At 41.2% G+C, this 27,899-nt stretch overlaps 3 protein-coding genes across 12 annotated transcripts in view; 2 read left to right on the top strand and 1 right to left on the bottom strand.

The window, feature by feature from the left end:
- Positions 1–65: 65 nt before the first annotated feature.
- On the bottom strand, positions 66–13,602 carry LOC144520985 (transmembrane prolyl 4-hydroxylase-like). The gene is made up of 9 exons (XM_078255138.1): positions 13,228–13,602; positions 12,825–12,906; positions 7,314–7,510; positions 6,604–6,694; positions 4,007–4,169; positions 3,718–3,903; positions 3,295–3,385; positions 2,962–3,085; positions 66–1,130 (listed from the first exon to the last, which is right to left on the bottom strand). The coding sequence occupies exons 1-9, from the start codon at positions 13,600–13,602 to the stop codon at positions 916–918; spliced, it is 1,524 nt and encodes a 507-aa protein (XP_078111264.1). The 3' UTR covers positions 66–915.
- LOC144520986 (secreted frizzled-related protein 5) lies at positions 10,812–12,765 on the top strand. The gene is made up of 4 exons (XM_078255139.1): positions 10,812–11,214; positions 11,641–11,816; positions 11,899–11,985; positions 12,112–12,765. Exons 1-4 carry the CDS (start codon positions 10,964–10,966, stop codon positions 12,429–12,431), a joined length of 834 nt encoding a protein of 277 aa, XP_078111265.1. The 5' UTR covers positions 10,812–10,963; the 3' UTR covers positions 12,432–12,765.
- LOC144520983 (cyclin-dependent kinase 17-like) overlaps positions 13,533–27,899 on the top strand; it is a 40,808-nt gene continuing 26,441 nt past the window's right edge. Inside the window, exons 1-4 of one of the 10 annotated variants that reach the window (XM_078255127.1) lie at positions 13,533–13,650; positions 16,224–16,327; positions 23,706–23,899; positions 26,325–26,489. In XM_078255127.1, the coding sequence (XP_078111253.1) occupies positions 23,737–23,899; positions 26,325–26,489 (328 nt within the window). In that variant the 5' untranslated portion in view covers positions 13,533–13,650; positions 16,224–16,327; positions 23,706–23,736. Of the gene's footprint in view, positions 13,651–15,977; positions 16,328–23,705; positions 23,900–26,324; positions 26,490–27,899 lie in introns of those variants that run through there. The other 9 variants (XM_078255126.1, XM_078255128.1, XM_078255132.1 and 6 more) reach the window with 9 other exon arrangements.

Below are 27,899 nucleotides of genomic sequence, written 5' to 3'. Positions count from 1 at the left end.
GCGACATCTAGAGGACAAAGTCTATTTAACAGGTTTGCAAGAATGGCCAGTCACAACACCACAAGTAAAACATTGCTTTTTATGTTTCTTAACATAGAACAAATACATTAAAATACAGTGAAAGATTCAGTGCAACATCAAGCTGTAATAAATATGCATTATTTATATAATAATTAATAATAAATAGCAACACTCAAATACTCTGACAATTAAATAGTTTTGCGTTGTGAGGATAAGAGTCAGTTTTTCCAACGAGCGACCATTTTGTCCAGTCAAGAACAGTCCTGCATTTGCAGTAGATGTGGCAAAGCCTTATTAAATAACAGTTCATGATAACAACTCTAGAAAGTCTAGAAAAATGAAGAACAGAACAGACAAATTCTGTTACAAAGATTTTCCTCAGGAACACATTCACAGATTAATATTTTGATATGGCTTGTAACAAAAGGCTTTAATTCTATAACAACAAATAACACTGACCTGCAACAGTGCAGCTGCCTAGTAAACTTAAATGAAAGGCAGGTAAGCAGGCCTAACTCTTAAACATGACTGCATCTTTGGATGGCCAGTCAATATTAAAAAGTGTAATTCATATGTATTTGTTTATGTATTAGAAATGAATTGTGACGAAACCACATTTTTATATCAAAATCTATATTAAAATTCACTAAACCTTTTTGATGAAGTTTACTTATGTAATAAGTAAATGTGGATATCCAAGCAGTGGCTCGAGAGACATAATAAAGCAAGACAGATTTACTGAAAAGGAGAAGATATCTGGTATGCTATTTTGTGCAATTTTCCTTTTGACTATAGCATCTGACATTACAGAAAGGTCTGTCAGGTCTCACTGGCCTCATAGATGCAAAACTTGTAAAATCATGGGGCTTTGTCTTGTCATTGAAAAAGCCCGGGCTATAGATCCTGATGGAGGTCACTGTGTGAGAGAGGTTGGTAATGCTCCTCCATGCCCGACTTAGCTCGATGCTTTTGAGCAACTAGTCTCTGGTAGCGGGCCTGCTGCTGGTGATCTGGGTCCACATTTACCCAGCTGTTGGCCATCCACTTCACCCCACGCCTGACTGGGCAGTCACCGTGGAGGGAATACTCATCCAGCTCACCCATCCAACCTAAGGAAGGCAAGGGAGAAGATGGACAGCATTTGAGGAGGATTGAAACTCTCAGAGATAACACTTGATGATTTAAGGACAAAAGAGGACTTTCTAAGCTAGAGTACTTCAATAAGAAGAAGAAGAAGAAGACATACTTTATTGATCCTGCAAGGGATGTTGTTACAGACACACACATTACTCACAGGCCCGAAATACACACACATGTCCAGGACCTATACATGCACTGATGGAGAGATGTCAGGGTTTGGTGCCTTGCCTTGGTGGTGCCCAGGAGGTGAACTGGCACCTCTCCAGCTACCAGTCCACACTCCATACTTGCTCCGTACAGGGACTTGAACCAGTGACCCTCCGGTTTCCAAGCCAAGTCCCTACAAACTAAGCTACTACCACCCCCAATCAATTTAGATACATTTTGATTGTTGAAATGGGTTAATCCTGGTCATAGGAGTCACAGAGTCCCGATGAGTTACAGAAATAAATAACCAAGAGAGGAGAGAAAAAATGAAAATTGAGAGAACAGAATACATGGAAAAAGAGGGTGCAGAATAAAGTGAAAATGTAATACTTCTTACAGTTTTTTCCTCAATTGCTAACACACTAAAATGACATGCATAGCACAATTATTTAAACTGACACACAGAGAGCAAAACCTCTTCTCAAGTCTCCAAAAGTCTAAACACATTTTCTGCTTTACACACATTTTGCAATTCGAAATGGCACTTTTTAAAAGCACTGAACACGGTTCTCTGCATAAGACACAACAATCTGACATAAAGTCACATGTTTGCCATTTCAAAACTCTGCCATTCAAAATAACACTACATGAGCTAATTGGCCAACATATGCACCACCTGGCCAAACACCTCAATGCTTAATTGTTACTACTTCAATCAGGAAGTAAGCACTATAAAAAGACCACATGTGAGCACCTCTTTTTTTTTTCTATATATTTTTTCTGCAATTTTCTTTTTCAGTTTACTGTTTGTTGTGAGCATATTTCTGTTCAGTCCTATGTAAATATATCTGCTGTGCATATGTTGCACTGACTTGTTTGGTTAAAAATAAAAACATAAATGTTTCAACAGCATGTGTGTGTATCTGCTAATATTTAGATAGATAGATAGACAGATAGATACTTTATTCATCCCGAACAAAATTTTAGGATCCAGTAGCTTAGACAACCTTACACAACAAACACATATACACACATATATCACACATACATAAGAATAAAAATGAAAATCACACACAGAAATGCAATGACCATGATAAGGTCTGTGCATGTGAACAATCTGACAAATTGTCTACAATTTGAACTATTTTAGTATTATGGCAAAGCATACTAAAGATGAGAGTGCTTTTCATTATGTCCAACAGTGTGTAGTTGGTTAGACAAGAATCTGGTAATATGAATGAAGTGTGTGCCATTTGGTGCAAAACTTTGATTTTGATAATGCTATATGTAGTTTTGGTTGCAGTGCTTCATTTAGCAGGATATATGAGGTATTTTGCAGTTTGGGTGTGTGGTTTTGTGAATTGTGTTGAGTATTTTGATAAAACCACACTAGTTTGCAAAACTGTGTTTTAGCAATTGGAAAAAACTGTAATATCTTGTTCCCCCACAGGCTCTAAGTCCATCAGCTGATACTGGCAACTTTGTTTTCCAAATTCTGAAACAGATCTTCCTTTCCCACAAGTAATTTTTGCACTAGGTTTACATAATGGATGTGGGTGGCACATTTTGGGATTCAAACAGAGAATATAATTTATCAATTGTCACCTCTGTAAAGTGTGTGCAAATGATACCGCTAAAGCCTTCAGTTCTTACCTCTACCATCAGATAGATGGTTGTACCAGAGCAGAGCTGTCCCAGCAGTAGGTTTTATTCTCATGTTCCCTCGGTCACATGTCTCCCGGGTGTCCGTCAAATCAACTCCAACCTGTATCAGTGCCTAGGACACACACAACTGTAAACAGCTTGTGTCTAATCATTTATTTTGGCAAACTGTGTTCACTTATGGGTCAGATTCCTTGTCATGTGACAGCACTGTCTGCATGTTATTAGCAGCATTCAGCTCATGTGTAGTTATCATCATTTCACAGTAGTAAAAAAGAAAAGAAGCTTTGCTGGTTTATGACTGAGTTGTTAAAGCACACTCACCTGCTCTTCATAGGTACGGTTGTCTGCCACAGGAAAGGTGGTCTCACCACCTTCCTCTACAGAGCTGAGGTAGAATAACATGGTAAGATACCTGGGATAAAACAAGAAAGGAATTGACAAACACAGATCATTATGAAACAATGTCTCCTCATACCCAAAAGAGATTTTGTTTTATGCACCAGTACTTCGTATCGCTGTCTAAAAGAAATGGCAATACGTCAGCAATAAAATTAACAGGTGAGAAAGCAGAGAAGTTAGGGCCCAACAGTGATCATGACACAACTTACTATAAAAATGTAATGAAAAGCTAAGCTAATTTGGATAATTAGGTTGTGTGTGTCCAGTCTTTGATATGAAATAACTACTAAAGTATCAAAACTAGAAAAGCCACTGAATATAACAGAATATACATATCATACAAACCTGCAAGAGACCTCTGTGAGAGCTGATGTGTTTCCTGCCAGTCGTGTGTGCGCGCAGGTAGTCTCTGAATGAGAAGGGCTGCTATCATGGTGGGCATTACTGAAATCTCCGTGATCATAGCGAATCACCTGCATTGGCTCACTCAGCTCAACCAATGTGGAAGGCAGACGTGTCAGACTGATTAGTCTAAGCAAAAGACGTAAGAGAGCAAAATACAAGTAAATAACAAATCATGAGTGTATGGGCTACTATTGTAAGAGCATGACGATGTGTGTCTATGTGTAGTTACCTGGTCCTGAGTGTCTGCAGCACTTGGTGAGATCCCGGGCCTTGGTAAAGCCACGTATGTTTGTTTCTCTGTTTGAACTGACTCTGGAGCTTCCCGCTTCGCTGTTGTCCTGGGCGCTGGGACACATCATAAACACGCCTAAAGTCCTCCAAGGTCAGCATCCCTGACACAAACACACACACACTTTAATAGACTATTTATATTCCTTAATGCTGCTGGGAGTACAGTTACAATTTAACCTCATAGCTAGAGAAATGAATGGAGCCCTGTTTAATTATTATTTAATAGTCTTTTAGTTACGCGGTATTACAATTCTAGTTCAGTTTTATTGAATCTTTAATTCTTGGACAATGTAATGAACAGTAGGCTATAACAGCCTCCCTACTCTCTTTTACACACACACACACAATCTTTAATTCTTGGACAATGTAATGAACACTATAACAGCCTCCCTACTCTCTTTTCCTCCATTACTTCTTTCTTTGTCCAACTGTATGCTGTTACTCTCAGCTGAATGAATATCTGTCCCCCATCATGTCTCCTGGGAGACCGCACCCCAGCCGCAACAATAGCTCTGGGGTGCCAAAGAAGAGGTGGCCGGGGAGGGGGTTAACGTTAACGACACGAGTAGTGGACGAGGGAGTGGGGGGGGGGGGGATGCAGGGGATCCGGGGGGAAATTGAGAAAAGTGGTTCGAGAGTAATCAGTTTTTAATGAGATAGGATCAGGCACATCCAGACTGGGATGTGTACAATGCCTGGCACAATGGCATCAGGTCAAAACGGTGTCACCTCTCTTCCGGCTTTGCCACTCACAAAGACTTGCACGCAATCACAGCAACATGTCAGCTACTTACTCTTACCAGTACACAACCACTGCAAAAACACTCAAAAGTTCTCTTTTGGGAAGCCAAGAAATCAAATGAGGACAAACTTCGATGAGCTGTTAAAAGTGAATAGTAGCACCAGTCTCTGTGTTTGAATCTTTGCTATTTTTTCTGACTTTACTTGCGTTTGGATATCCGTGTCTCAAAGAGCTCAAAATTTTGAAAGTGACATTTCGAGTCACATTCAGTTTATCATGGTGTCATATATATATATATATATATATATATATATATATATATATATATATATATATATATATATATATATATATATATATATATATATAGTGGCCCGGCTGTTTGAACTGGATCCATATTTAAATACTTCCTCAAGAGTTTCGTGCCATCCAAAGTTATGTATTGATTGATCTCCCCTTTCTTTGAGGAACTGGTTGGAAAAGGCAATTGTCACACTGGGGGATCTGTATCTCGGTGGCATATTGAAATCCTTTGAGGATGTAGTACAGCATTTTGGTATCCTAGGTCTCAATTTTTTTGGGATATTTGCAACTTCGCCATCTGTTAGTGGGGATTTTTAGATCCAGTTCTTCAGCCCCGAAGGCACCAGAATGTTTAGTTAAGGTGTTGAAATATGGGAACGGCCATGAAGCTTCTGGGTGTTATTCTATGCTTATGCAGAACCTGGGGTATGGAGCCTGGACAGTCCTCAAAAAGACATGGGAAATGGATCTAATTATTACACTGGATGATGAGGAGTGGGACAGAATCTGTAGGAATATTAAAACTATGTCACGCGATGTGAGGGTGCGCCTCATTCAGAGATTTTAAGAGGATGGAAGAATGAAGGGCTGCCGTCAATCCAGAAGGCGGCTTGTGAGATGGCTATGGTGGTGGTGTTTGAAATAATGTCATAAACGGTTTGCCAGATTGGATGTCTCTACTAGAAAATGGGAAAAGTACCTGAGCTCTCTGGAGGGCTCCTAAAAAGCTTTGTGCTGGGAAGAGCTATGTATGATGGGCTTATGGTGTTGTCATTTTTTTTTACACGTTTATTTGATTTATTGGCTATTTTGTTACCATTTTGTTGAATGGTTTTGAATATTTATTTATTTATTTCAGGTTTATTTAACAGGGACAATGCACACTAATAATACATAAAAATGTAAAATGTGCCAGAATTAGCCAAAAGGCTATTTTACATCTGCTGTCCCTGGACAGATCGTACAATGTCACACCTAAAAAGATAAAAGGATTATAATAGTACATACAGGTTTAGCCCAATACAAGTAAAACTGACTATAAATGTAAACATTTAAAAAAAAATGACAAGATCAACATATAAACAAGAACTGATGGTCATTATCAACATCAATACCAACACACACATACACACACAAGCTAAATGTTCAATCCATGTAACAGACAACCTCATAAGCATAACACAAGTGGCACAAACAGGCAGGACAGTTTTGTAGTTATTGTAGTTACTGTGACATCTTTTCTTGATTTTTGTCTTGGTGGGTGGTGATGACGAAGGGGGGGTGGATGTGTTCATGTTACAAATTGTATGTTTGTGTTGTTGTTAAAAAAATTAAAATTGTTATAACAAAAACAAATTCATTCAAACTTGTATTGTATGTGCCCTAAAACTCAACTAATGCTGCGCTCCGTGTGGCATCAGTCAGAACAGTCAGAAATGTACTGACACACACTCAGGCAAACACACACAAGCCACATGGGCACTACTAACCCGTTGGGCAGACTTCCAGACCAGTGAGTATCTGCCGTAAGTTGTCTGGGTTCAACCAAGTTCCATCTCGAGAGTGCGAGTGACTCACAATCTGAAGGAGAGACACACGTTTTTCTTATTTCAACAAGAAGCGTAACACGTTCTGACAGTTCATCTGATTTTTCATTATTTAGAGCAGGGGTCTTCAACGTTTTTTAAGCCAAGGACCCCTTAACTGAAAGAGAGACAGATCAGGGACCACCTATACATATTGTATAAAATGAAGTTGCATATTAATCTGGGCCTACAATAACGTGTGGGCGGCCTTAAGCCTTAATACATACCTCTTTTTGCATAGAGTACTAAACTATTCAAATAGCCTAATAATTATTGGCATGATTTTATAAATCACGTTTTAATGTTAAGCATACATGTTGCACAGTAAATCTTTAGGATGAACTGTATCTATGGATGGCTATCTTAGTGACTACCATACCTATACGCCAATAAGCAGTAGGGATTTATGTTTGCTAATAATATGTTGGATTCATGTTAAGACTTTTTCCCTTTTTTTTTTTTATTAACAATAATTTGGAGGCCCCCCTGCATTGACTCTGAGGACCCCCTGTTGAAGATCTCTGATTTAGAGTACTAGAATCGATTTTTCTAGCAATAGATTTCCCTCCTACAGCTCTATGGCCTATGGATACAAGATATTTCTCTCTTGTCACCTCCTGTTTCTGCAGCAACCCATCCTGGTTTAGGTCCAACAGACTGAAGACCTCTTCTGTGCTGAAAGTAAGTAGTGGCTGGTTTGACTCCACTTGTCCCTGGCTTGGCGCTGTCGTCTGGCTCTCCATCAGACCCTTGAGCTGAGCCAGCTGTACCACCACACGGCCCTCCTCCTCTGACAGGAAGCCAGGGATCTCTAACAGGAACAGGATACACAATCATGTAATGCACAAAATTATTTTTTTCAATACAAATTACATGGTGGTGGAGTCTGTGGAGTCTATATTTTCCCCAGGAGAGATTAAAGAAACTCTCAGTCAATTTATGTTAGTTGCTGATTTTTGAAAGCACAAATTAACTGCCACACTATGTAGCCAAATACACAATTACGGAAATGAAAGGCCCATATTATCATACTACCAGCAGGCTCTCTGTCTACCCAAGATTAGAGTGAGGATCAAGGATATAGGTCTACAAGCTATCAAAGAGAGTGCCTTAGAGATTATGCAACAAAAATATGCAAAGCGTGGCTGACATTCTGGGTTTCTTCACAGGTTAACGGTTTGTTGTGCATAGTGATTCACACCTTCACACGTGAAGATTACACACGATGATTAGGCAGCAGTGAAGACGCTAATTGATAAAAAACCTTTTTTCCTTTTCAACTGCAGATTCACAATCACAGTCTATGCCATCACTTCCATCACCAAAAATGTCTCAAGTCTGAAAATTCTCACAACCTCTGCACACGTGGAACTTTATTGCACACCTGAGACAGTGAGTAAGTGATTTAACCCTTGTGTTGTCTTCTCGTCAACCTTCCCAATGTTTTTGACGCCTTTTCACAGTTTGTTTTTGCTTTTTCCAACGTTTTAAATTGTTACATTTTTCTTCTACACATTTTCAGGGCTTATTTCTACGTCCCATATTTTCTGATATAAAACAAAAATTTAAAATGGGTCAATGTGACCCGAAGTCAACACAAGTGTTAAGTGGATTAGAACATCTCTGTTGACATTACAGGCTTAATCTGTCAGACTAAATGGATTACTTTAGATTGCTTAACAAAACCTTTCAGTGTGAAGGGGCAATTTCGAAATAGTTTGATCAGTGTATGCTAACAGTAGTATAATTAGAATGTGTAGGCCCTAAAAAGCAAGACAAATCCCATAAACTACTTAGTATAACACTTTCTCATTGAAACACTGATTACAAACAAGCCAATTGTTATAACACCTCTTATTTTATCTGTGTTCAGAAAATAAAGATCATGTGGAATGCTACATTAAATTATATGTTGTAATAAAACAGACTACGAGAACAAAGAGTTAGAGAGTTAGAGTTAGATATGACCCTACAGTTAACTGTGTGAAAACCACTCAACTTTGGAGTAACAGCTTGATGCTAATTCATTATACCTTTCTTTCTTGCATGTTTTAGTGGGTGTTTAAGCACAGGAACTCTTTAGTGAATGTATACATAGACTAGTGTGTATATAATGAGTACAAGCAATTCCCCTTTGTCACTCCCCAGTGAGCCATGTGTGGTGTAGCCTATCCCACGGGCAGGTTTAATGAGTGACAACACTGGACTCAGTGTGGGCTTCTGAGAGACAGTAATTGCTAATATTAATTAGTACAAAACAGTAAAAGAATCAGATTTGGTATTCTCATGTCCAACTAATATATATATTAGTAATGTTGTTCCAAGACACTCTACGTCAAAACAGGCTTCTCCATATTTTCTCTGATTTTGAGATGTCTTTAAATATTTCAGGTCCATCTGCGTTTCTAGTTTTCCTAGAAAAATAAGTACACCAGCAAAGAGTCCTGTTCTATTAGATCCATTTATTGAACGCATGTGTGAAGGTGCAAATGCCACTTTCATGGTTCCCTCCTGTTCTCTTCCAAAAATCCATCCATGCCCGTCAGTCATTTCCCCTCTTAATAAAAGGCTTCCGGCAGGTTGGCTGCCTGTACAGTAGAGACCTTGTTTGTCACCCGTGTCTTCTACACTGTACTCACTTGGTTAATCCCTATTGTCCAGTTTAGCCTCATTAATCTGGATAACTGATATGAATGAAGGGGGACTGAGCCTTCCTCCTCTCCCTCCCACCACTGCCCTTTCTCCCCCGGAAAGGAAGTGACCTGCTTGTCTGAACAGGAATCAGGCCATGGCGACGCAGCAGGACGACACCAATTTTGTTTGTGTGTGACTGACACATGCACTCACGCACACACACACACACACACACACACACACACACAGATTTTTATTCCTTAATGCAGCTGAGAGTACAGTTAAAATATAACCTCATAGCTATAGACATGAATGGAGCCCTGTTTAATTATTAACCAGTCAACTGATCATTTTCAGTATTGGGTAATCTGCTGATTCTTTTTTTTTTATTAATAGATTTATCATCTGGTCAATAAAACGTAAGACGATAGTGGACAATTCCTATCACAATGTCTCAGACCCAAGGTGATGTCATCAAATGTCTTTTAGGACTAACACCAAAACAAACCCAAAATGTTCAGGTCCATATAATGTAGGACAAGGAAAAACAGCAAATCCTCGCTTTTCTTTTTGGGCATTGTTCCTCAGAAAATATTGATTAGTCAATTATCAAATTACTTGATTAATTTTCTGTTGATCAAGTAACCGTTGCAGAAGTGCCTGCACACAAGTCTCACATGTTCTGTCACTTAGAGAGTTTCTGGATGTTGATTACCTTCTCTTGAAGGGTTTTAGCTCTGCAGTGATTTCACCTTGTGGACAGCCAAATTGTCTCCTTGCTATTATGGGCATCTTTTGTCTCTCATGGGCAATAAGTACTAATAAAAACATCCTTTCCCTTATAGCAGCAGAGGGAGAGATAGATACAAAAAAATGAGTGCACAAGCAAAGAGGTCAGGGCAGGACAGGGTAGTTAGGTGTGGGTTGGAGGAAAATGCAGGATGGAAGGGGTGGAGGAGTTTCACTACATGAGGGCCAGTCTCTTCCTCAATTCAAGCTGTGGGGACGAAAATGGCAGACAGCCAAAAGTACCCAAATGCCAAATCATCCACGTTACTGGTCTTGAGCTCTGTCAAACACACTTACATCTTCTCATAAATGCAAGTGGATCCACATCTCTAATAACACAATAATGTGTGCCCCACCCCTTTTCCCTACTGTCCACACCTCCCCTTACCCCTTCCTATTCAAATCACCGCCCACTATAAATACACCTATTTTGCCACCCTCTCCTGCACTGTCACACAGGGGTCTTCATTCACTCAAGAGACAAACTTCAGGATTTCTCCTCCTTTCCAACGTCTGTCCCAGTAGAATGACTGCAGTGTTCTGCCCTCATTTTATCAGAAAGTCCTCCCATTCAGCCTCCCTACTATTTCTCCTTCTGCTTGCTGGGCAGAGCAGTACAATAGTGGCTGGTCCTGGTAGAGTAAGGGCAGGGCTGGAGGGACGAGCGAGGGCTGAGGGCAGGATTAGATCTGGAGTAAAGGACAAGGGCGGGAACATTGCAAGTATTGAGGGCAACACTGAAACTGGATTTGGAGATACTCGTGTTTCTAGACCAGGAGCTGCAGCAGGAGAGGATGGTGAGGGGTGGGGGGATCCTGGTACTACTACTGGCTTCAGGTCCATGCTTTCTATAGGTGAAGGTGGACTGTGGGAGCCCCACAGTTCCTCTCGCTGTGTCCCTATCCCGTCAGGCATGGCCTTGTGCCAAAACATCGGATATGACACCATGAGGATGCCCAACTTGCTGGGCCACGAGTCCCCAGCTGAGGCTGTACAACAGAGTGCCAGCTGGTTGCCACTACTTGCCAGAGAGTGCCACCCTGATGCCCGCATCTTCCTCTGCTCTCTCTTCGCACCCATCTGCCTTGACAGGTAAGTTGACAAAAAAAATAAATAATCCTTTTTCGATTAACATATATTGTCAACCTTTTTATGTTTTACTTTTTGTAGGAACTGTAATGTTCACAGGCCAGTACTCGCAAGTTGTTGTTTAGAAATTTATAAAAAATAAAAAAAGTAAAATAAATATTAATAAGATGAATGACAAAGTTAAATAGGAGCAGGGTCATCAAGGGTTAACACCTTTTGAAAGCTATGCAAATTGATGCTGGTATCTGGGGAGAGGCCAGAAACCAAGCCATTTTTGTCAAATTAGCACCTCTCAGTTTAGAAAAAGAAAAACAAGCAACCAAATGTGATTTACTCTAGTCTTGTTTGTTTCCCACCACTACACTAGAGTCATATCCTTTCATCTATTCAATGCTGACAATGTTCCCCTCTCCATCTTTTCGTTATCAGGTTTATATCGCCCTGCAGGAGTTTGTGCGAATCTGTACGGGACAGCTGTGCACCAATCATGAGTTGTTATGGCTACCCCTGGCCAGAAATTCTGCGCTGTGACCAGTATCCTGCAGACCATCTCATGTGTATCTCCTCTATCACCAACAGCACTGTTCCCACAGGGGGGCGTAGAGGTAAGAAGCTGGCTACATAGACACATTTGCTTGAGTTGACCTCATTCAACAAACAATTCAATTAGTGGTTTGACCATTTCAGTGCCTCAGGCAAGCTGTCGGGATTGTGAGCTGGAGGAGGAATCCTCTTCAAGAGATACACTGGAGACCTTTTGTAGGAATGATTTTGGTGAGTATCAATATTGTTTAATCTCTTCTCTCCTGTGTTTTCCATCAATTCTGGACAATTAATAGACACAAAGAGCACACTGAAGTCAATGCCAATCAGGGTTTTGTTTATCTGCTTTCTTCCCAGTTGTGAAACTGCGTCTAACACGGCTCAAGTCTAGCCCAGTAAGCCTGTCTCAATTCTCGCTGGCTGCCAAACTGGACGTTCTGAAGCATGGACCCCTGTTAGGTGGGCAGATCCGCTCCCGCATACAGCTGTGGCTGGAGAGGGATGCCACCTGTGTAAGGAACATGACACGACTCAACCCACGAGGCGGGACCTTCCTAGTGACGGGTACAGTGCAGGGGGAGCGCCTGGTGGTCAATAAGGCTTATGTCTGGCAAAGACGAGACAAGAACCTGATGGCAGCTGCGCGCAAATGGAAACATCACAGATGCAGGAGCTAGGATTAGGTGCTAGGTTTAAAAATTCAAAAGAACTGAGATGTGAAACAAGCATCAAACAGATATGCATAAACAAAGGACAGGCATAGCATTTAGAATTTGACTGTAAATGATGCTCGGTCTAGTCTTTTCAAATCATTTCCAAACGTGTTTGGTTATGGAAGAGATAATATGCGGTCAGCTGGTCACAAAGGAGCTCATAAAGTACCAACACTGTCTCTCAAGCAGCTGAGGTCAAAGAAATAAAAGATGTTTAATAGAAAATGTCAAATGTACATATCTGTGAATGTTAAGTAAATATCGCTGTCTATATTTGTATGGCTTTGAGAAAGATTAAATGTTGTGTTCTAAATCCTAATGAAATGTCCTTGTAGTCAAAGAAAACAGTGCACTTACCAAATAGCAGAGGTTTCAGGCTGATTGTCCTCATCTCATGTGTTCTGTCTGGCACAAGGGACACCTGCTGAACGTGACCCACCTACAGATGGACAAGCAGCATCAGCAACACAATCCGGACATCAGGGTTTAAATGCATGGACATTTTTTATAGCAACTCTATGTCCCATTCAATTCTAATGAATTTGAAATGTTTCAGGTCGGGCAGCTGCTAAATTAAGCTAGGCATATACTGACGATTTGTGAGTATTTTACAAGATTACTTAAAGTGTACTTTTAATATAAAATATCAGTAACGTTAACCATACTTTTACTTGGGTAACATTTTTTGCACTGTAGGGTTTTCCCTCAGTTGAGTTAAATTGCCATATTCCTCGTACTGAAATGATGGCAGTTTTCTTACCCGTATCCCCTCAATGCGAGGAAGACTGAAACTTTGAGTATAGTCCTCCTCTACGTGTAACGGTAGGTCTCCTGCAGCTGGGGCAGGATGGGGCAAAGGGGTTTCGCTTTCGCCGACTGATGCTGAGCTGGCCCCGTCTCCACTGACAAGATCCCCGGGGCCGTTGTTGTAGTGCACGTACAGAAGCAGGCCAATAACATTCAGGATATACACATGAAAGAAGACCATGATCACCACAAAATAAGCCCGAGAGCAGACATTACTTCTCTGGATGTTCAGTCGAGTGGAGCGCGAAGGGGCTTTGAGGGACGATGGGGGTTTGTTGCTGGCGTCGTGTTCTTCCTGCTCCATTAAATCTCCCTGATCGTTTTCCATTTTCGCACCAAACAATCGTAATGGAAACTGAAGCTATCCGTTTACAAGGTAATGTTACTGTCGATGTCTTTCGCGTTACGTCTGTTGGTTTGATATCATTAGCTGGCTGCTTGACGTTAGCAAACCTAGCTAGCTAGCTAACTAACTAGCTAGCTAAGGTTAACAGTTAGTTTGATAGAACGTTAGCGAACGTGGACACAGTAACGGCAAATCCCTGGCTATTTAGATAAAACTCGCCGCTGTCGTCTCTGCTGCTTTTACCCAAAGACACAGGGCAGCACCGAGTGAAAAAACAGGTATGGCGACAGTCGTTTTCTTTGATAAATAAAGGTGTCATCATTAACTAAATCCCGTGTTAGCTAGCTAACGTTAGCTTAACTGGCTAGTGCCATGTTGCGCTGCCCCTGACAACCTGCCTAACAACAAGGCGGGGCAAACTAACGACTACAGATGAGCCGCCATTTCAGGTCCCACAGTAAACCTCTAGCGGCCTCTAACGGATGAACGCCAGAGCAAAAATATCGTCTTGACCTGACTGACTTTTCACACTAGAAGTGGTGGAATACCGTATTTATATCCTTTACTAAAGTAAACGTACAATACAGCACCTACTAGGCTACGTTACAAGGAAAAGTTGTGCATTAAACACTCTAGCTAGCTATTTTAGTCGAAGTAGCCGTCAAACATTTAGTGGAGTAAAACGTTGCTACTGTATGCCTACATTTAGCCTAGGTAAGTTACCTCTAAAATGTTAGTAGGCCTACAGTAGTATTACATTGAAATACTCAAGTAAAGTACTACTTTCCACCACTGCACCGCACAGGAGGTGAACAGTTACCATGATTTTACAAATAGGCTACTGAGGTCATAAACCAAATCCCACCAGTGCAGTCCCAAACCCCAAGTACTTTTGACTAGCTATAGTCACCAAACCATTTTTGTGATTAATTAGCCTAGGTTTTTATTCATTCATCATTGCACTAATTCATGTAATTGATATTCAGGGTTATATTCACTTATTATAGCCTACTATAAAGTTGGGGGAACTAGTGTCAGATTTAAAACATTAGACTGCCCTTGTTCCTAAATGTAGGCTACTCTTTATTTCCAACCCTGCACCCCTAGTTTGTAACACAAGCCTAAAGTTAAAGATGTTAAGCCTTGAGCCCAAACTGAGATAACCCTAATGACATCATGAGTAGCTCTTGCAGACACTGGATAGCTTTTCTAAAGCCACAGAAAATATCATAATTGGTTTATAGGCTGCATACTTCACATGTAAAAGCAGCAGAGTGCCCATTTAATCCATTGGTTATATTTTAATTTATTTGAATACTAATTGAATAGGCATAGTATATAAATACCAGAATCAGCTTCCAAAACCCACCAGGTATCATTTTTGTGTAATAGAATATTAACTCAAACACTTAAACATTCTCAACAAAATTGAACATATTTGTTCCTACAATTTTTAAATGGGCTTTTATTGATTGTCACTTATCTTAATACATCCATGATTTCATGGGGTATTGCATTATTGTACAGGTTTTGCCTTTATTGAGTTGTATTTTTATGGCTACGTATACAGGGACTATAAACTTTGCTCTAGTGAATGAATTGAGTCTATGAATGGAAACATGCTGCTGTTGTTTAAATGAACCACACGGTGGCAATAAAGAACAGCAGGCAGACTTCTGAACAGCGTTTGCTGTGTCATCTGTGATTTCTGACGTAATTGTTGTGGATCCAGGTGTTTCCCAGGAGAAAAAAGGGTGATCATTAAGTTTAATTAATTTGTATTTTATTAAAAAAATATTTAAAGCACGTTATGTGAAAATATTGGCAGTAGTCATCCAGGTGGCAGCAATTGTATATCAAAGGGAGAATATGCTTGTTACTTTTGTATCTGGGCTGTATTTAAATGTAATCCAGTTGACCCAACTCGTATTCTCGATTCTGATGTGTTTCCGATCACATTTCCAGCTTTGGGACCTTAGGAAAATTTATTTCAAAGGGGCAAGCAAAACATGGGCAATTATCCTTATAAGCAGTGGAGGATCATACTTTGAATTTCCATAATTTTCAGCACATGCATTATTCACAAGGAATTTCTCTGAGGTGCATATTTACAGATGGGAAAGGGGCTTGGATAATGAAGGCTAATTTCCCCGGTGACACTACCCCCAAATTAATCTGTCTGACCCCTCTCCCTATTTTATTTTTATAAAAGAGAGAAAGGGTTGGGGGTGGAGGTTACACACACACACACACACACACACACACACACACACACACACACACACACACACACACACACACACACACACACACACACACACACACACACACACACACACACACACACACACACACACACACACACCCCTTGCGGTGTTTTCCGGGAGCACGCCACTGCTTCCACTGGGATCCACACAGCAGTAACGATTTGGTTGCTCATCACCAGACGGAACGGTACTGTTTATAAGCGAAAGTTAAGACAAATAATGCATTATTACAGGTCAACAATGCACGTACTCAGGCGACGGGACACTGCGACACACCGTATAATACAGGGATAAGGTTTACCTGACGGGTAATAGGCAATCTGCTGTGTTTTACAGCAAAGTAGTTGGAAGAACTTGTCGCAGTGGATTCATTCCAGCGTGCTGCCTGGATTACCGTAAACAAGTGGAACAATAGTCTCCTGCAGCAGAAACACTAGCAGGTCAGTGGCAGCGGTATTTTTGTTTATGTTCAGTCTGTCTTCACTTGATCCTGTAGCCTAACGACAATGTTGGGATAACAAGCGAGCATAACCACGGTAGTCCTACCACTTTACATTTCAGGTGGAGTTTTTTTGTCTTCTCCTTTTTTTAAACAAAGATATTCGGTGTTTTCTACTATTATACTGCATAAGTGTGCGTCTGATGTCGGTACTACTCTAGGCTAGGCTACTCTTCAAATATCACTGTAAAACCCTGAATCGCAATAGGAAAATTAAAGTGACACCATAGACGTGTTAAAATAGCGATAATTGCACCAGAGCAACTGGAATTTAAGTCCCTAGAGCAATATATTTAACATAGCCTATAGCCTACAATAGTTCCAGGGTCCTAACCCATGTACATTCGCAACCATAACGTCGAGATTCTCTCAGGGATGGTTCCAGTCCTATTTCAATGGAGTTTCTGGGCCGGGCCGGGTGGCTTTGTAACTTTTCTTTGCCCTGCATGACTCTCCTCCTCCCGGATGCTTCCGTCAGGAAAACACGGGGAAAGAGGAACTGACCGAAACGCAAAAGGCCTGGAAGGTAGAGGAATCTCTGCCAGGCAGGCCCGACACGAACTGCGTTTTTGGATTGTGGTCCGTGATATCGTAGTAGGCTGCTTGCTGCCTACTTATGTGCGCTCTGCCTACAGTCATGTTGCATGGGATATATGTCAGGACCCTCGCTTGTCCGCAAATGTGACAGTCCAATCCTACGGCCATGCAGTGTTGTCGATAATCTCGTGGGTGTTCGCCGATGGCAGTGTACGTGTACTAACACCAAAATAGGTTGAGCAGGTATTGCCTGTCCATCTCAGTGTGGGATGTCCGGAAAAAAAGCCATGCCTTTGCAAAAAAAAAAAAAAACGATTGAAAACCAGCACTAATCATTTAAACTCTGTGGTATATATTTTATGGCATATTTATTACTAGACAATTGGACCACAGTTTTCGTAAGGGGCTCGTTAGCAGTCTTTAAAAACACCATACAGAATTTAATGACTTTTGTAAACTATTTGTATGCTTTTGGGGCTTCCTGCCTGGTCTTATATTTTTGCACAGTGTAATGTCCTGAAACTATGTGCAGTTGCACAGGATGCACCTGTATCTGTGTGTTCTGGTTTGAATGTCACACAGTTGTACACTATTCTGTGGTCTAATAATGACGTTTTTAATTAAGAAAGGGACTCGCTGAGATTAAATTCTGTCTGAGTGTCCTGACCAGTAACAATAATAATGGCACTAAGTAATTAATCATTTTCGGCTGGCCAATTATTTAATGTTATCATGTACCAACTTTTAGTGGAATCATCATATGAATGATCATATCTTGAGATGTTAAAAATGATGTTACCAAAATGAATAATTTAAAGCAAATTGTACATGAATACATTTACATGTGTTAAAGTTTTGTCTGAAGTAAAAGTTACAAAGGAACACAGGTCATTGCATTGAACAGCAGTTTGATGATTTAATATGTCATTTTTGCATACACAGGGCTCCAGACTAACTTTTTTCACTTGGAGCACAGTGGCCCCCAACTGAATATTTTAGGGGTGCAACCAGAAATCTTAGGATGCTACCTTTTTTTTGGTACTTTCCCTCTATAATTACAAAACAATTATTTCAGTTGTAAAAATTATTGTCAAACCTATTTATCCTGTGTACTTAGAACATTATTTTATTAATTAAAAAAAATCCTCCTCCTCCCAAACCCATCCCTACAACCTTAAATTGAATAATTATTCATTTCTTACTCAATGTAACTTTTATTCTTGTATTTGTATATTCTTTTTTAGCCTGTTTTATTTTCATGGCCGTTTTTAATTGCTCTTTAATGTTTCATATAAAGCACTTTGAATGGCCTTGTTGCTGAAAGGTGCTGTAGAAATAAAGTTGCCTTGCCTTACAACCTCAGCCTGTCAGTCAGTCACCACGGCAAGAAACCACTGTTGTGCATGCTTAGGAAGTGTAACGTCAATAGCACCGCGACCGCTTTCGGCTCTCCATTAATGTCATATCGCAGCAAACGCTGTCTGCGTGAAGTTTTGAAAAACTGTAACCACACTTGAAACCACTTTATCGGCATTTCCGTGACTCACTGTGACTGCAGAGCAGTGTTTGTGTCAGAGCTCCGCTCTCTGTCAATTTTCAGAGAGGACAGATAAGCTTGAGCTTACGCGCTCTCAGGTAGCCTACCGAAATTTCGACGTTTAACGTGTAAAACAGGGGGCAAATTTACTGGTCGCACATGTGCGACTGGATGTAAAATTCAGTCGCACACTCTCAAATTTTGGTCGCCAATGGGACCATTTGGTCGCAGTCTGGAGCCCTGATACATTTGCTATATACGTTATGTTTTAATATTGTGATATTGACTTCAGCCACATCATCCAAGTGACGTGACGTTAAAGCAATGTTTGTGTGACCCCTTTAAACCTAATCCCCCCTGAAATCATATGAGGCAGACTTTGGCTATGTTCAGACTGCAGGCAAAAGTGGCCCAATTCTGATTTCTTTTTTGGTGTCAAGTGACCAGGTCAGACTTCTTCAGAAGTAGTGTGAACACTCAAATCTTGCCCAGATCAGATTTTTTCAAATCCGATTTAGACCACTTCCATATTTGGTCCTGAATCAGACCCAGGTCTGATTTATTTATTTATTTATTTATTTTTTTTTCCAATGCGGCCGCAGTGTGAACAACCAAGGCGGATTTGATGCGACTTATACGTCAATCTACATCGACATTTGTCACAATTATGCTCCGGCGAGAGTTAGCCCTAGACACAGACCGTAAAATTAAAAACTTGACTAGGCCTACAAAATGGAGAACAGTGATGGAGCAAGTCAATGGAGGGAGAGTGAGGTGTTAGACCTAATTAGTGTATGCTCATTAATGTTGTGGCTGCCATTACACAAACATTTTGAAATAAAAGCGAAAATGCTTACTTCCTCCATAACCTCCCTAACGTTAGTGCAACAGCGTGCTGTGTCTGATGTCATTGTTATTGTTCTTCTGCACATGCGGGTCAGTTCGAAACCGCAAACGGTTCACACTGGAATCTGATCTAGGCCACATTTTAAAAGGTAATGTGAACAGCCAAACAAAAAATCGGATCTGAGCAAAAAAATCTGAATTAAACCTTAAGACTTGGTGTGAACGTAGCTTTTCTATTCTCCTTCCTCCTTTTGTGGCCGAAAATGGCATTTCAGATTTTTTGCCTTGTCTTTTTGCAGTCTTGTGCTTCTGCTTATTTATTCTTCTTCTTTCCATAATTCCGTCTCCTCATCTAACGCGGGAGATTTAGGTAAGGCCAGAAGAGATGCTAAGGAGGGACCACTGGCTTATAAGGAGAATGGTCAACCTTTTGGGTTATCTGTTGGATTACGTGTGTGTTTGTGTGTTTGTGTGGATGTGTGTAGGATTCAGTATGTGGGCAGATTTGTGCATTCCTCATGCATCCTCAGGCCTCAGCGCCAAGCATTGTTCGATGTGCCACTGAGTGCCTATTCCACTCTGCCACATTGCATGTGAGTGCATTCATGCATGATGTGATCCATGTGCCACTGAATTTGCAGAAGAATGCTTGTTTGTTTGTGATGAAAAGGAAAGAAAGAGACATACAGTATATCTCAGGTAGGACTATATCTGGCTGAAACTAAATCAGATCTTGGCCTCACTCTTGGCCAAGCTGTTGAAAATGCTCCTTCTGTTTTGATAAAAGTAATTTCTGTCTGTGTGTGTCAAATTTGCAGAGTGTCTGTGTATACTGCAGACTCAGGTCCTTAGGTCCATTCATTAATTTGCCTCCTAAAGAGGCGTCAGGCTATTTGGCAGAGGAATCCCAGAGCAAGGCTGGCAAAGATGACATGCTGCAGCACTGTTTGGCATCCCAAGCACTGGAGGGCTGGAAGTTTTTAGCTGACGTGTGTGTGTGTGTGTGTGTGTGTGTGTGTGTGTGTGTGTGTGTGTGTGTGTGTGTGTGTGTGTGTGTGTGTGTGTGTGTGTGTGTGTGTGTGTGTGTGTGTGTGTGTGTGTGTGTGTGTGTGTGTGTGTGTGTGTGTGTGTGTGTGTGTGGTGAAGATTTTCGCCTCTCTCTGTCTCCCTTCTTCTCTTCACCTCAGACAGAATCTGCGGTTCCAGCCTGGGCCTGTAACCTAGCAACCAAAGTGGTGTGTGTCTTGAATAAATCAGACTTGTTCCCCCTCTGTCCTCCTCAGGGATGTGTCTGTTCACCTCACCTCCATGCTATCACATCCATGCAACCACACACACACACACACACACACAGAAACAAATGTCCACATTCTCACAGGCTATACACAGGCACACACAAATAACTTAGTACAAAGTTGGAGAAGGTTTTATTTCTTTACTCCTGTGTATCATTTACCCTATTAACATCCACTCTTTTTGTTTTATTCCACAGCCCATACTATACTGCTCGCAAATTCATCAATAGTGCCCTGTATTGCTTTCAAACTAAACTAAAACAGCAGAAGTGCTTGTAGTGTCTGATTGAGAACTGCCTCCGTCATCTGGAGTGGGTCCCTCCATTTAGTGGGAGTTATGTATCAGAGTTGTTCATGGTTTGCTGGGTGTCTGGTGAGTGTGGCCTGCACATGCTGCAGCCTGGAGCCACATGTTTCGTCCCGCCCACTGTTGTGCCTCTGCCAAGCTCTTCACACTGCCACGTCCATCTGCACCAGACAAGACTCAACATCCAACGCACATTCTTAAAAATGTTTTTTTTACAAGTTGACCAACACAGATACACTCAGATATTTTACACTTGAAAATGTCTTATACTTTCTTCATATAATATAAAGTGTAAAAAGTATCTTACTGACTGCAGCCTAGTCCTTTGTTTATATACACAACGCTAATATGGCAACATTGCAGCAAAGATCTTAATTCAATTCAAATCAATTAAATTTTATTTATAGTGTCAAATCATAACACGAATTATCTCAGGACACTTTACAGATAGAGTAGGTCTAGACCACACTCTATAATTTACAAGGACCCATCGATTCCAGTGATTTCCCCCAAGAGCATGCATGAATGCGTAATATTAACATATTAATACAGCATCAAAAAGTAATAAAAAGATGGAAGTAATTAAAAGTTAGGCAGACATGTTTATGTTACTGCATGAATTCAAACAACAGATTAAAGAGAAGATATATTAGATGTACAATTATACTAAAGGTTGGCGGGTAGATATTCTTTAAAAAGCAGATGGGTAAAGTTTACTAAAGTTATTAGTTAAATATTCCCATTAAATGAATGTTTGCTTATTTTGCACAATTGTTTACAAGGCAGACTGCACCTTATTTCATCACATTATAAATAAAATTGGAAAACTCAACAACATATATAATATACAGTGGTACCCTAAAGTGTTTCCCTCTGAGCTGCTGGGTAATGAGATTCCCACTGCATTACTGTTTGTGCGAGTGTGAAATTAGTCATTGTGTGTGTGCATGTGGGCATGCCCGGATGCGAACGTAGGTGTGTGTTAATGATAACACTAGTATGTATTTATCTGGATAATAAGCAGTGCATTATATTATCGGCTGTTCCCCCGTAATGTGAGTCATTTGTTCTTGAATATGTGTGGATGGATGAAGGTTGCAAGGTTGCATGAAGAGAACCCAATCTCCTTGTCTAAGCAGGCTTCTTATCTAGTGAAGTCTGGGAAAACATGCAAATGATGGGGGAAGGAGATTCATTCTATAATCCATGGGTGACGGATGATATGAAATGAATGTGAGTTGCTCCCCTTTTGTTCTTTTGTTACCCTTTTAAACTTTTTTTTTTTCGTCTTGGAGAAACGCCTCCAGCTGAGGTGAATCCAACTGGGCTCATGTAAATTGGCAGAGGCAATGTTGTTAGCAATGGCTACTCGCCTCAGCGCATCTTCTACTGAAAAAAATCTAGTCGTCCTGAGTGAGGATCGCTGGGTTTGAATTCCCTCAGAGCACTGGCTGTCTCTAATAGGCCTGAAAGACTGAAAGTCTGAAAGGATGAATGGCTTTTGTTGAAGCATCCAAGGTTGGACACAAAGAGAAAGGCAGTGGGTGCCGTGTGTGTGCACTTTCGCATGTCAGCTCTGGAGCCCTTATGGGTTAGATTGAAGTAGCAGGAAGTGGAAGGGAGACCGAAATACTACCTCCAGGCCAGTAAAGCAGAGCATAGAGGAACACGACACACACAAAATGACTTCAGCACACACAAATACACTCATGCAAAGACACATACTGGACATACACACATAAACCAGATTTACAATATCTGCTAAGGGGCACTATAAACAATATATAACTTTGAAAGCTCAGTAACGTTAAGAGTTATACACACGCAAATACACAATGAACGTAGGTGGGTCACCGTGAATATCAAGAGCATTTTGCTGGAGAAACAATATGGGCTTTATCTCCATTTATTTTAAGGATGGGATGCTTCTCCTGTAATCATACACAGTATACAATATATGAAACCAGCTTTCCATTAGAGTTGTTTGGTTGCTGTCACATTGACACTAGCTTAAGTTAGACTACCGTAGAATCAGCCATAGAGTGTGTATATAGAGTATGAAGAATTTTATTCTTATTTATTTAATTATGTTTTGGGCTTTTACGGCCTTTAACTGATAGGACAAGAAAAAGGGAGAGAGGGGGGACGACATGCAGCAAAGGGCCACGGGTCGGATTCGAACCCGGGCCGATGCCAAGGACTCAAGCCTACATGGGGTGCACACTCTAGTGGGTGAGCTTGAAGTCGTCCCAAGAACTTAATTCTTGTGTTATGCGATACTTTCGTCTGCCATTTTTGCATTGGAATACAGTAGATGTCTACTGTTCGAATACCACAACTTCATGGATACTTGATGAAGGAGCCAGTGAAATGTATGTCAATCACAGCTCATCATGGAGAGCTGCTCTTGTCTGAAACCTCTGCTGTCAGCCTTTTACATGCTTTTTTGTAAAAATGTTGTTTGTTGCTCTCTTTTTCTCCCTTTCTCTCGGTCTCTCTGTGTCTGCTCTCTCAGTCTTTTATTCTGCAGTATTTGCACTTGGGATACATAACAATGAGAACACACGCTGCGTGAGCAAACACAATCATCGGGAGCCCAAAGAACTGTAGAAAATGCGCCGCGGCTGCAATGCAGTAGTTTCACTGTACAATGAAGATTAGCGGGGCAGAGTGGATCTAGCTGTTGATGGTTATAATGAGAACGATGACTGATGAATGATTATGATGATGTGGATGCAGGTGGGGATGATGATGATAATGCTAATTAAGATGTTGGTGGTTGTCCCTCCCCTCTTAGGCCTGTGGGCCACGGTGGTGCGTTTGAGAAGATGGACAGGATGAAGATAATCAAGCGGAGGCTGTCCATGTCTCTACGCAGCGCGCGGCCTGTCGACGACTCCCTGTCAGAGCTGGCAGAACAGATGGCCTTGGATGAGCCATCCGCAGCCAGGGAAAATGGTGAGACACGGGAACAAGTGCACTCGCACACAGGTATACACAAGCACCTTATCCGGCGCCATCACACAGGCATCCAATATGCATGAGGGGACCTATTTCAAACTTTACAGCTGACACAAAAACTTTAGAAACTTTCTCTGGAATAACTTTATATTTATATTATTATATCTGTATACTGCATGTCAATACTGCATCTCAGCTCATAACAGAAGAAACAGAAGAAAGCTTTTAGCATGGCAGCGAGTGTTGTCATTATAATGAAGAGTAATTGTGTCCCCTCCATGATCCTCCTGGGAGTCCCACAAAGTGATTAGTTTGACTCCAACATTTGTTATGGCTAGCGTCTTACAACACAGGAGCAGCCACTTTATTAAAGAGTAGTTTCTCATGTGTTCCAACAGTTCAACACCTTACGACTTCATTTGGAGCTTTTTGAATACATGAAGCATTAATCAATGTAGTTGACTTCAAATGATGGTGTAGGTGGAGATAATCAAAATATAGGTCATAACTGATCATCGCAGGACGTGCAGGAAGCAAAATGATGGTAGCAGATTTTACACTGTCCTTTACTCTTGTATGACTTCCATTTACAATGGACTCCCTGAAATAATGTATTTGTTAATGGAAGTATCTCATAAACCTTTATCATCTTCACCTCATCATCAGCTTCATAACTATCACTTCACTGTGTGCTTCACTTTACTAGTTAATCATCAAGACTGGAAGGAGTAGTATACTGGAAATGTATTGTGAATTCACAAAGCTTTGTTATGAATTTACATTCATTTGTGTATCCACATGAGCAAAAGAGATTAGCTCCAAGATGAAAGGAAAAAAAAGCAATGTCATTCTTAGAAATTCTGGGAGCCATCTGCTGGGCATCCTCCAGGATTGCAGTTCCCCTCTTTAGAAAAATCAGAGACCTCACCTGACACAAACGCCGTGTACGTGTATGATTGGTCGTTGTGTGTGTTCGCCTCCTATTCTGGCTCCATACTGAAACCAGGTCAGAAGACCGAGCGAGGCAGGTTGCCTCATTTTCAGCAGAGGCTTTGTCTCAGAGAAAAAGAAAGAGAAAAGACAGACAAAAAGTGAGAGAACAAGAAAAGGCTCAGTGTTCAAATATAGCTGCACTGTTTTTTATGCAGGAGATGTTGGCTGCTTTGCAGTTTGGATACAAGGAGTAATGATGTTTGTTCTGTGTTACTAGTTGTTGTTATTCCAGCTCCTGGGCTGCAACATCCATACATCTACCTTATTAATTTCACTCCCTGCCATCTCTCTCCTCCTCCTCCTATTTTTACATGCCTCTCTTTAGTCATAGCTCGAGCTATGTCGGTTCATTTCCAGAGAGCACACAAAGCAAGGAAGATAGAGTTGGATGGAGGAAGTGATGCAGAGGATGAGGAGAGGGACATTAAACTTTAACCACTGCACTACATCTTGTTCTTATCAAATCCTCTCTTGCCCTTTCTCCTTGCTGCATCACCCTGCTGACCCCCACGTCTCTACGTATCTTTAGTCAGGCTTTGCAAAAGAGTGGTAAAATAATACTCACATTTTTCAAAGTGCTAATTAGTTGCTGACCTCAGATCTGTTCTTTTACTGTGTTCTTGGAGGACCTGTGCAGGAGAGACTGTGAGGGAATCATGGAAGGATTTAAGAGGAACATGAAACCCTAACGCTTAGGGATCTCAGGGCAATTTACATGGCAATGTAGTGGAAATTGGGGATTATTTGAAAGACAGGAGATGTGGCATGTGGGCTTCCACCCATATTCTGCACAAGGCATTCAATGATACTAATAAAGGTGAAAAGAAGGTGACTGTACCTGTGTCCTACACATTGGTGAGGGGTTAGTTTAAGGTATTTTACTTTGAAAAAGTTAGTTGTTCATTCATAACTTAAATGACCTACAACAGTCAGCTAAATAGCTACTCTCGTCCTTCCATCAGTGTTTTCGGTTTTTCCCTTACCTTTGTGGCCTGGCTTCTACAATACGTCTGCTAATTTACGTGTGCATGTCTCTTTTTCTTTGCTCACTGCTCTTTTAAAATCAGTCTTTATCCGCTGATGACTCAAAAATATTTTCCACTATGCATGCCTCATTCCTCATACACTTCCCAGGGCTATTTCTGTTACTGTGTGCCACAATGGTTTCCTCTTCTAACATGAGTACAGCATCTGTATGAATTCCCACCATTTTATCTGACATATTGTACTGTTCCTAAATGTTCTGCTACCTTTTAGTGTCTGGTCTCTGTGTGACCTTGTCGTCTTTTTTCCCTCTCTCTCTTTTTTCTCCTGTTCCTTCCTACAATTTCTGTCATCTGCCTGTCTCTATTTTGTCCTTCTGAGCTGTGTCCTCACTTTCTCGCCTTTTTCTCGCACTGTCTTCTTGTCGTCCCTCATTGTGTCCCTCTCCCTGGTTGTCTGCCTGCATCGTGTGTCTCAGAGCCCATGGTGGTGTGTGCCGTGCACCCTCCCGCTTCACACAGTGCTCCCTCCTTCCTGCGTCAGTATGCCGGTCACCTGGGCCGCACCGCCCTGCGCAGAGATCCGGGTGGGGGGCTGGAAAGAGACAGAGCCTACCTGAGCCTGCACAGGACTGGATCTCTGGGTACACACGCATGCACGCACACACGCACGCACGCACACACACACACACACACACACACGCACACACACACACACACACACACTTGCCTGTAGCACATTTTATTCCAGTCAGTAGAAGAATAACTTAATATTCAGCTGTGCATTTGTATAATTGTATGAGTGTTTCACCAAAGCAACGTCATGCTTGAGCAATACTGCCACCTGTGGTTGGAAAATCACGCACACACTGATGTGCATGTGGGGGTGTGGGGGTTTCAGTGTAAAACCGTATTTACTGACACAACTCCCAACATTTACTATGAATCTGGAGGGCTAAAACTCTAATTCAAACTGTCACAATACACACACACACACACACACACACACACACACACACACACACACACACACACACAACGTGTGGTTTGTTGCTATATGGATCCCAGTAATCTCATTCCCCACTGTGGCAGGACGGCTTATATCAGGAGCAGTGGGATGGAGTGGAAAAGGGAAAGTCAAGGATGGAGAGAAATGGGAGATGCTGAACACGTGGATCTTGGAGATGGGTTGACAATGAAATGGAGCTTAGAAAATGGCGAGAGATTGATTATAGGAGACTAAGCGATAGAGAGGGAGAAAGGAGGGAGGCAGCGACGTGGTAGGAGAGCGTTAGTTCCTCGTCTCCTTCAGGAGTCATATTAGCTTTGTGCTGTGTATCCCCTGAGTCCTCGGCTGAGTGAACTGCAAACAAACCACAACAAGACTCTTCGCATCCATTGAACAGTGGCTGACAAGAGAACTAGTCTTGAATCAGGAGCTTACAGTTCATTGTGATCCTGCCAGCTGGGAATACGATAAGAATGGGTGGATGAAATTTAGATGATCCCTGTAAATGAATAGGGACAGCAGCGTAGGGCTGGGTATAGTTTGAACATTTTCAACATATTGGTTCGGTACCAATACCAAAACAATACATTTTTGACACCGTACTTTTACGATTATAAACATGTTTTTCAGCTATCTCAAATGTAAAATGTTGTCTTAACACAAGCTGTAAGAAGAACTTAACTGCCTAGAATAAAATTGTATACATTAAATCAAATAAATAGTAAATTTGGTTACGAATCAAACCAGACAATTGATGGCAACTTTCAGGACTTGATGGTTTTCAATACTCTACTGTGTACGGACACATTTTAGTTAGTACCTAAAAAGTGTTTGATGCAAGATACTCAGCCGTGCAGTAATAGGATGCAACAAATGTTAATCTTTGGAGTTAATGTGGGGTGTTAAGGCCCGGACACACAGAGCCGATAATCGGCCGTTGGACAGAGGTCAGTGACTCGAGTCTGTTCGGTGTGTTCCGTGCCGTCGTCCGTCCGAGGGGCCGTCGGCCTTCATTTTGGCCGATTTGACTTGTATAATCGGTGAG

Source organism: Sander vitreus, chromosome 7, assembly GCF_031162955.1.
Source record: "Sander vitreus isolate 19-12246 chromosome 7, sanVit1, whole genome shotgun sequence".
Classification (NCBI taxonomy): Eukaryota; Metazoa; Chordata; class Actinopteri; order Perciformes; family Percidae; genus Sander; species Sander vitreus.
This window is presented reverse-complemented; position numbering and strand designations above follow the sequence as displayed.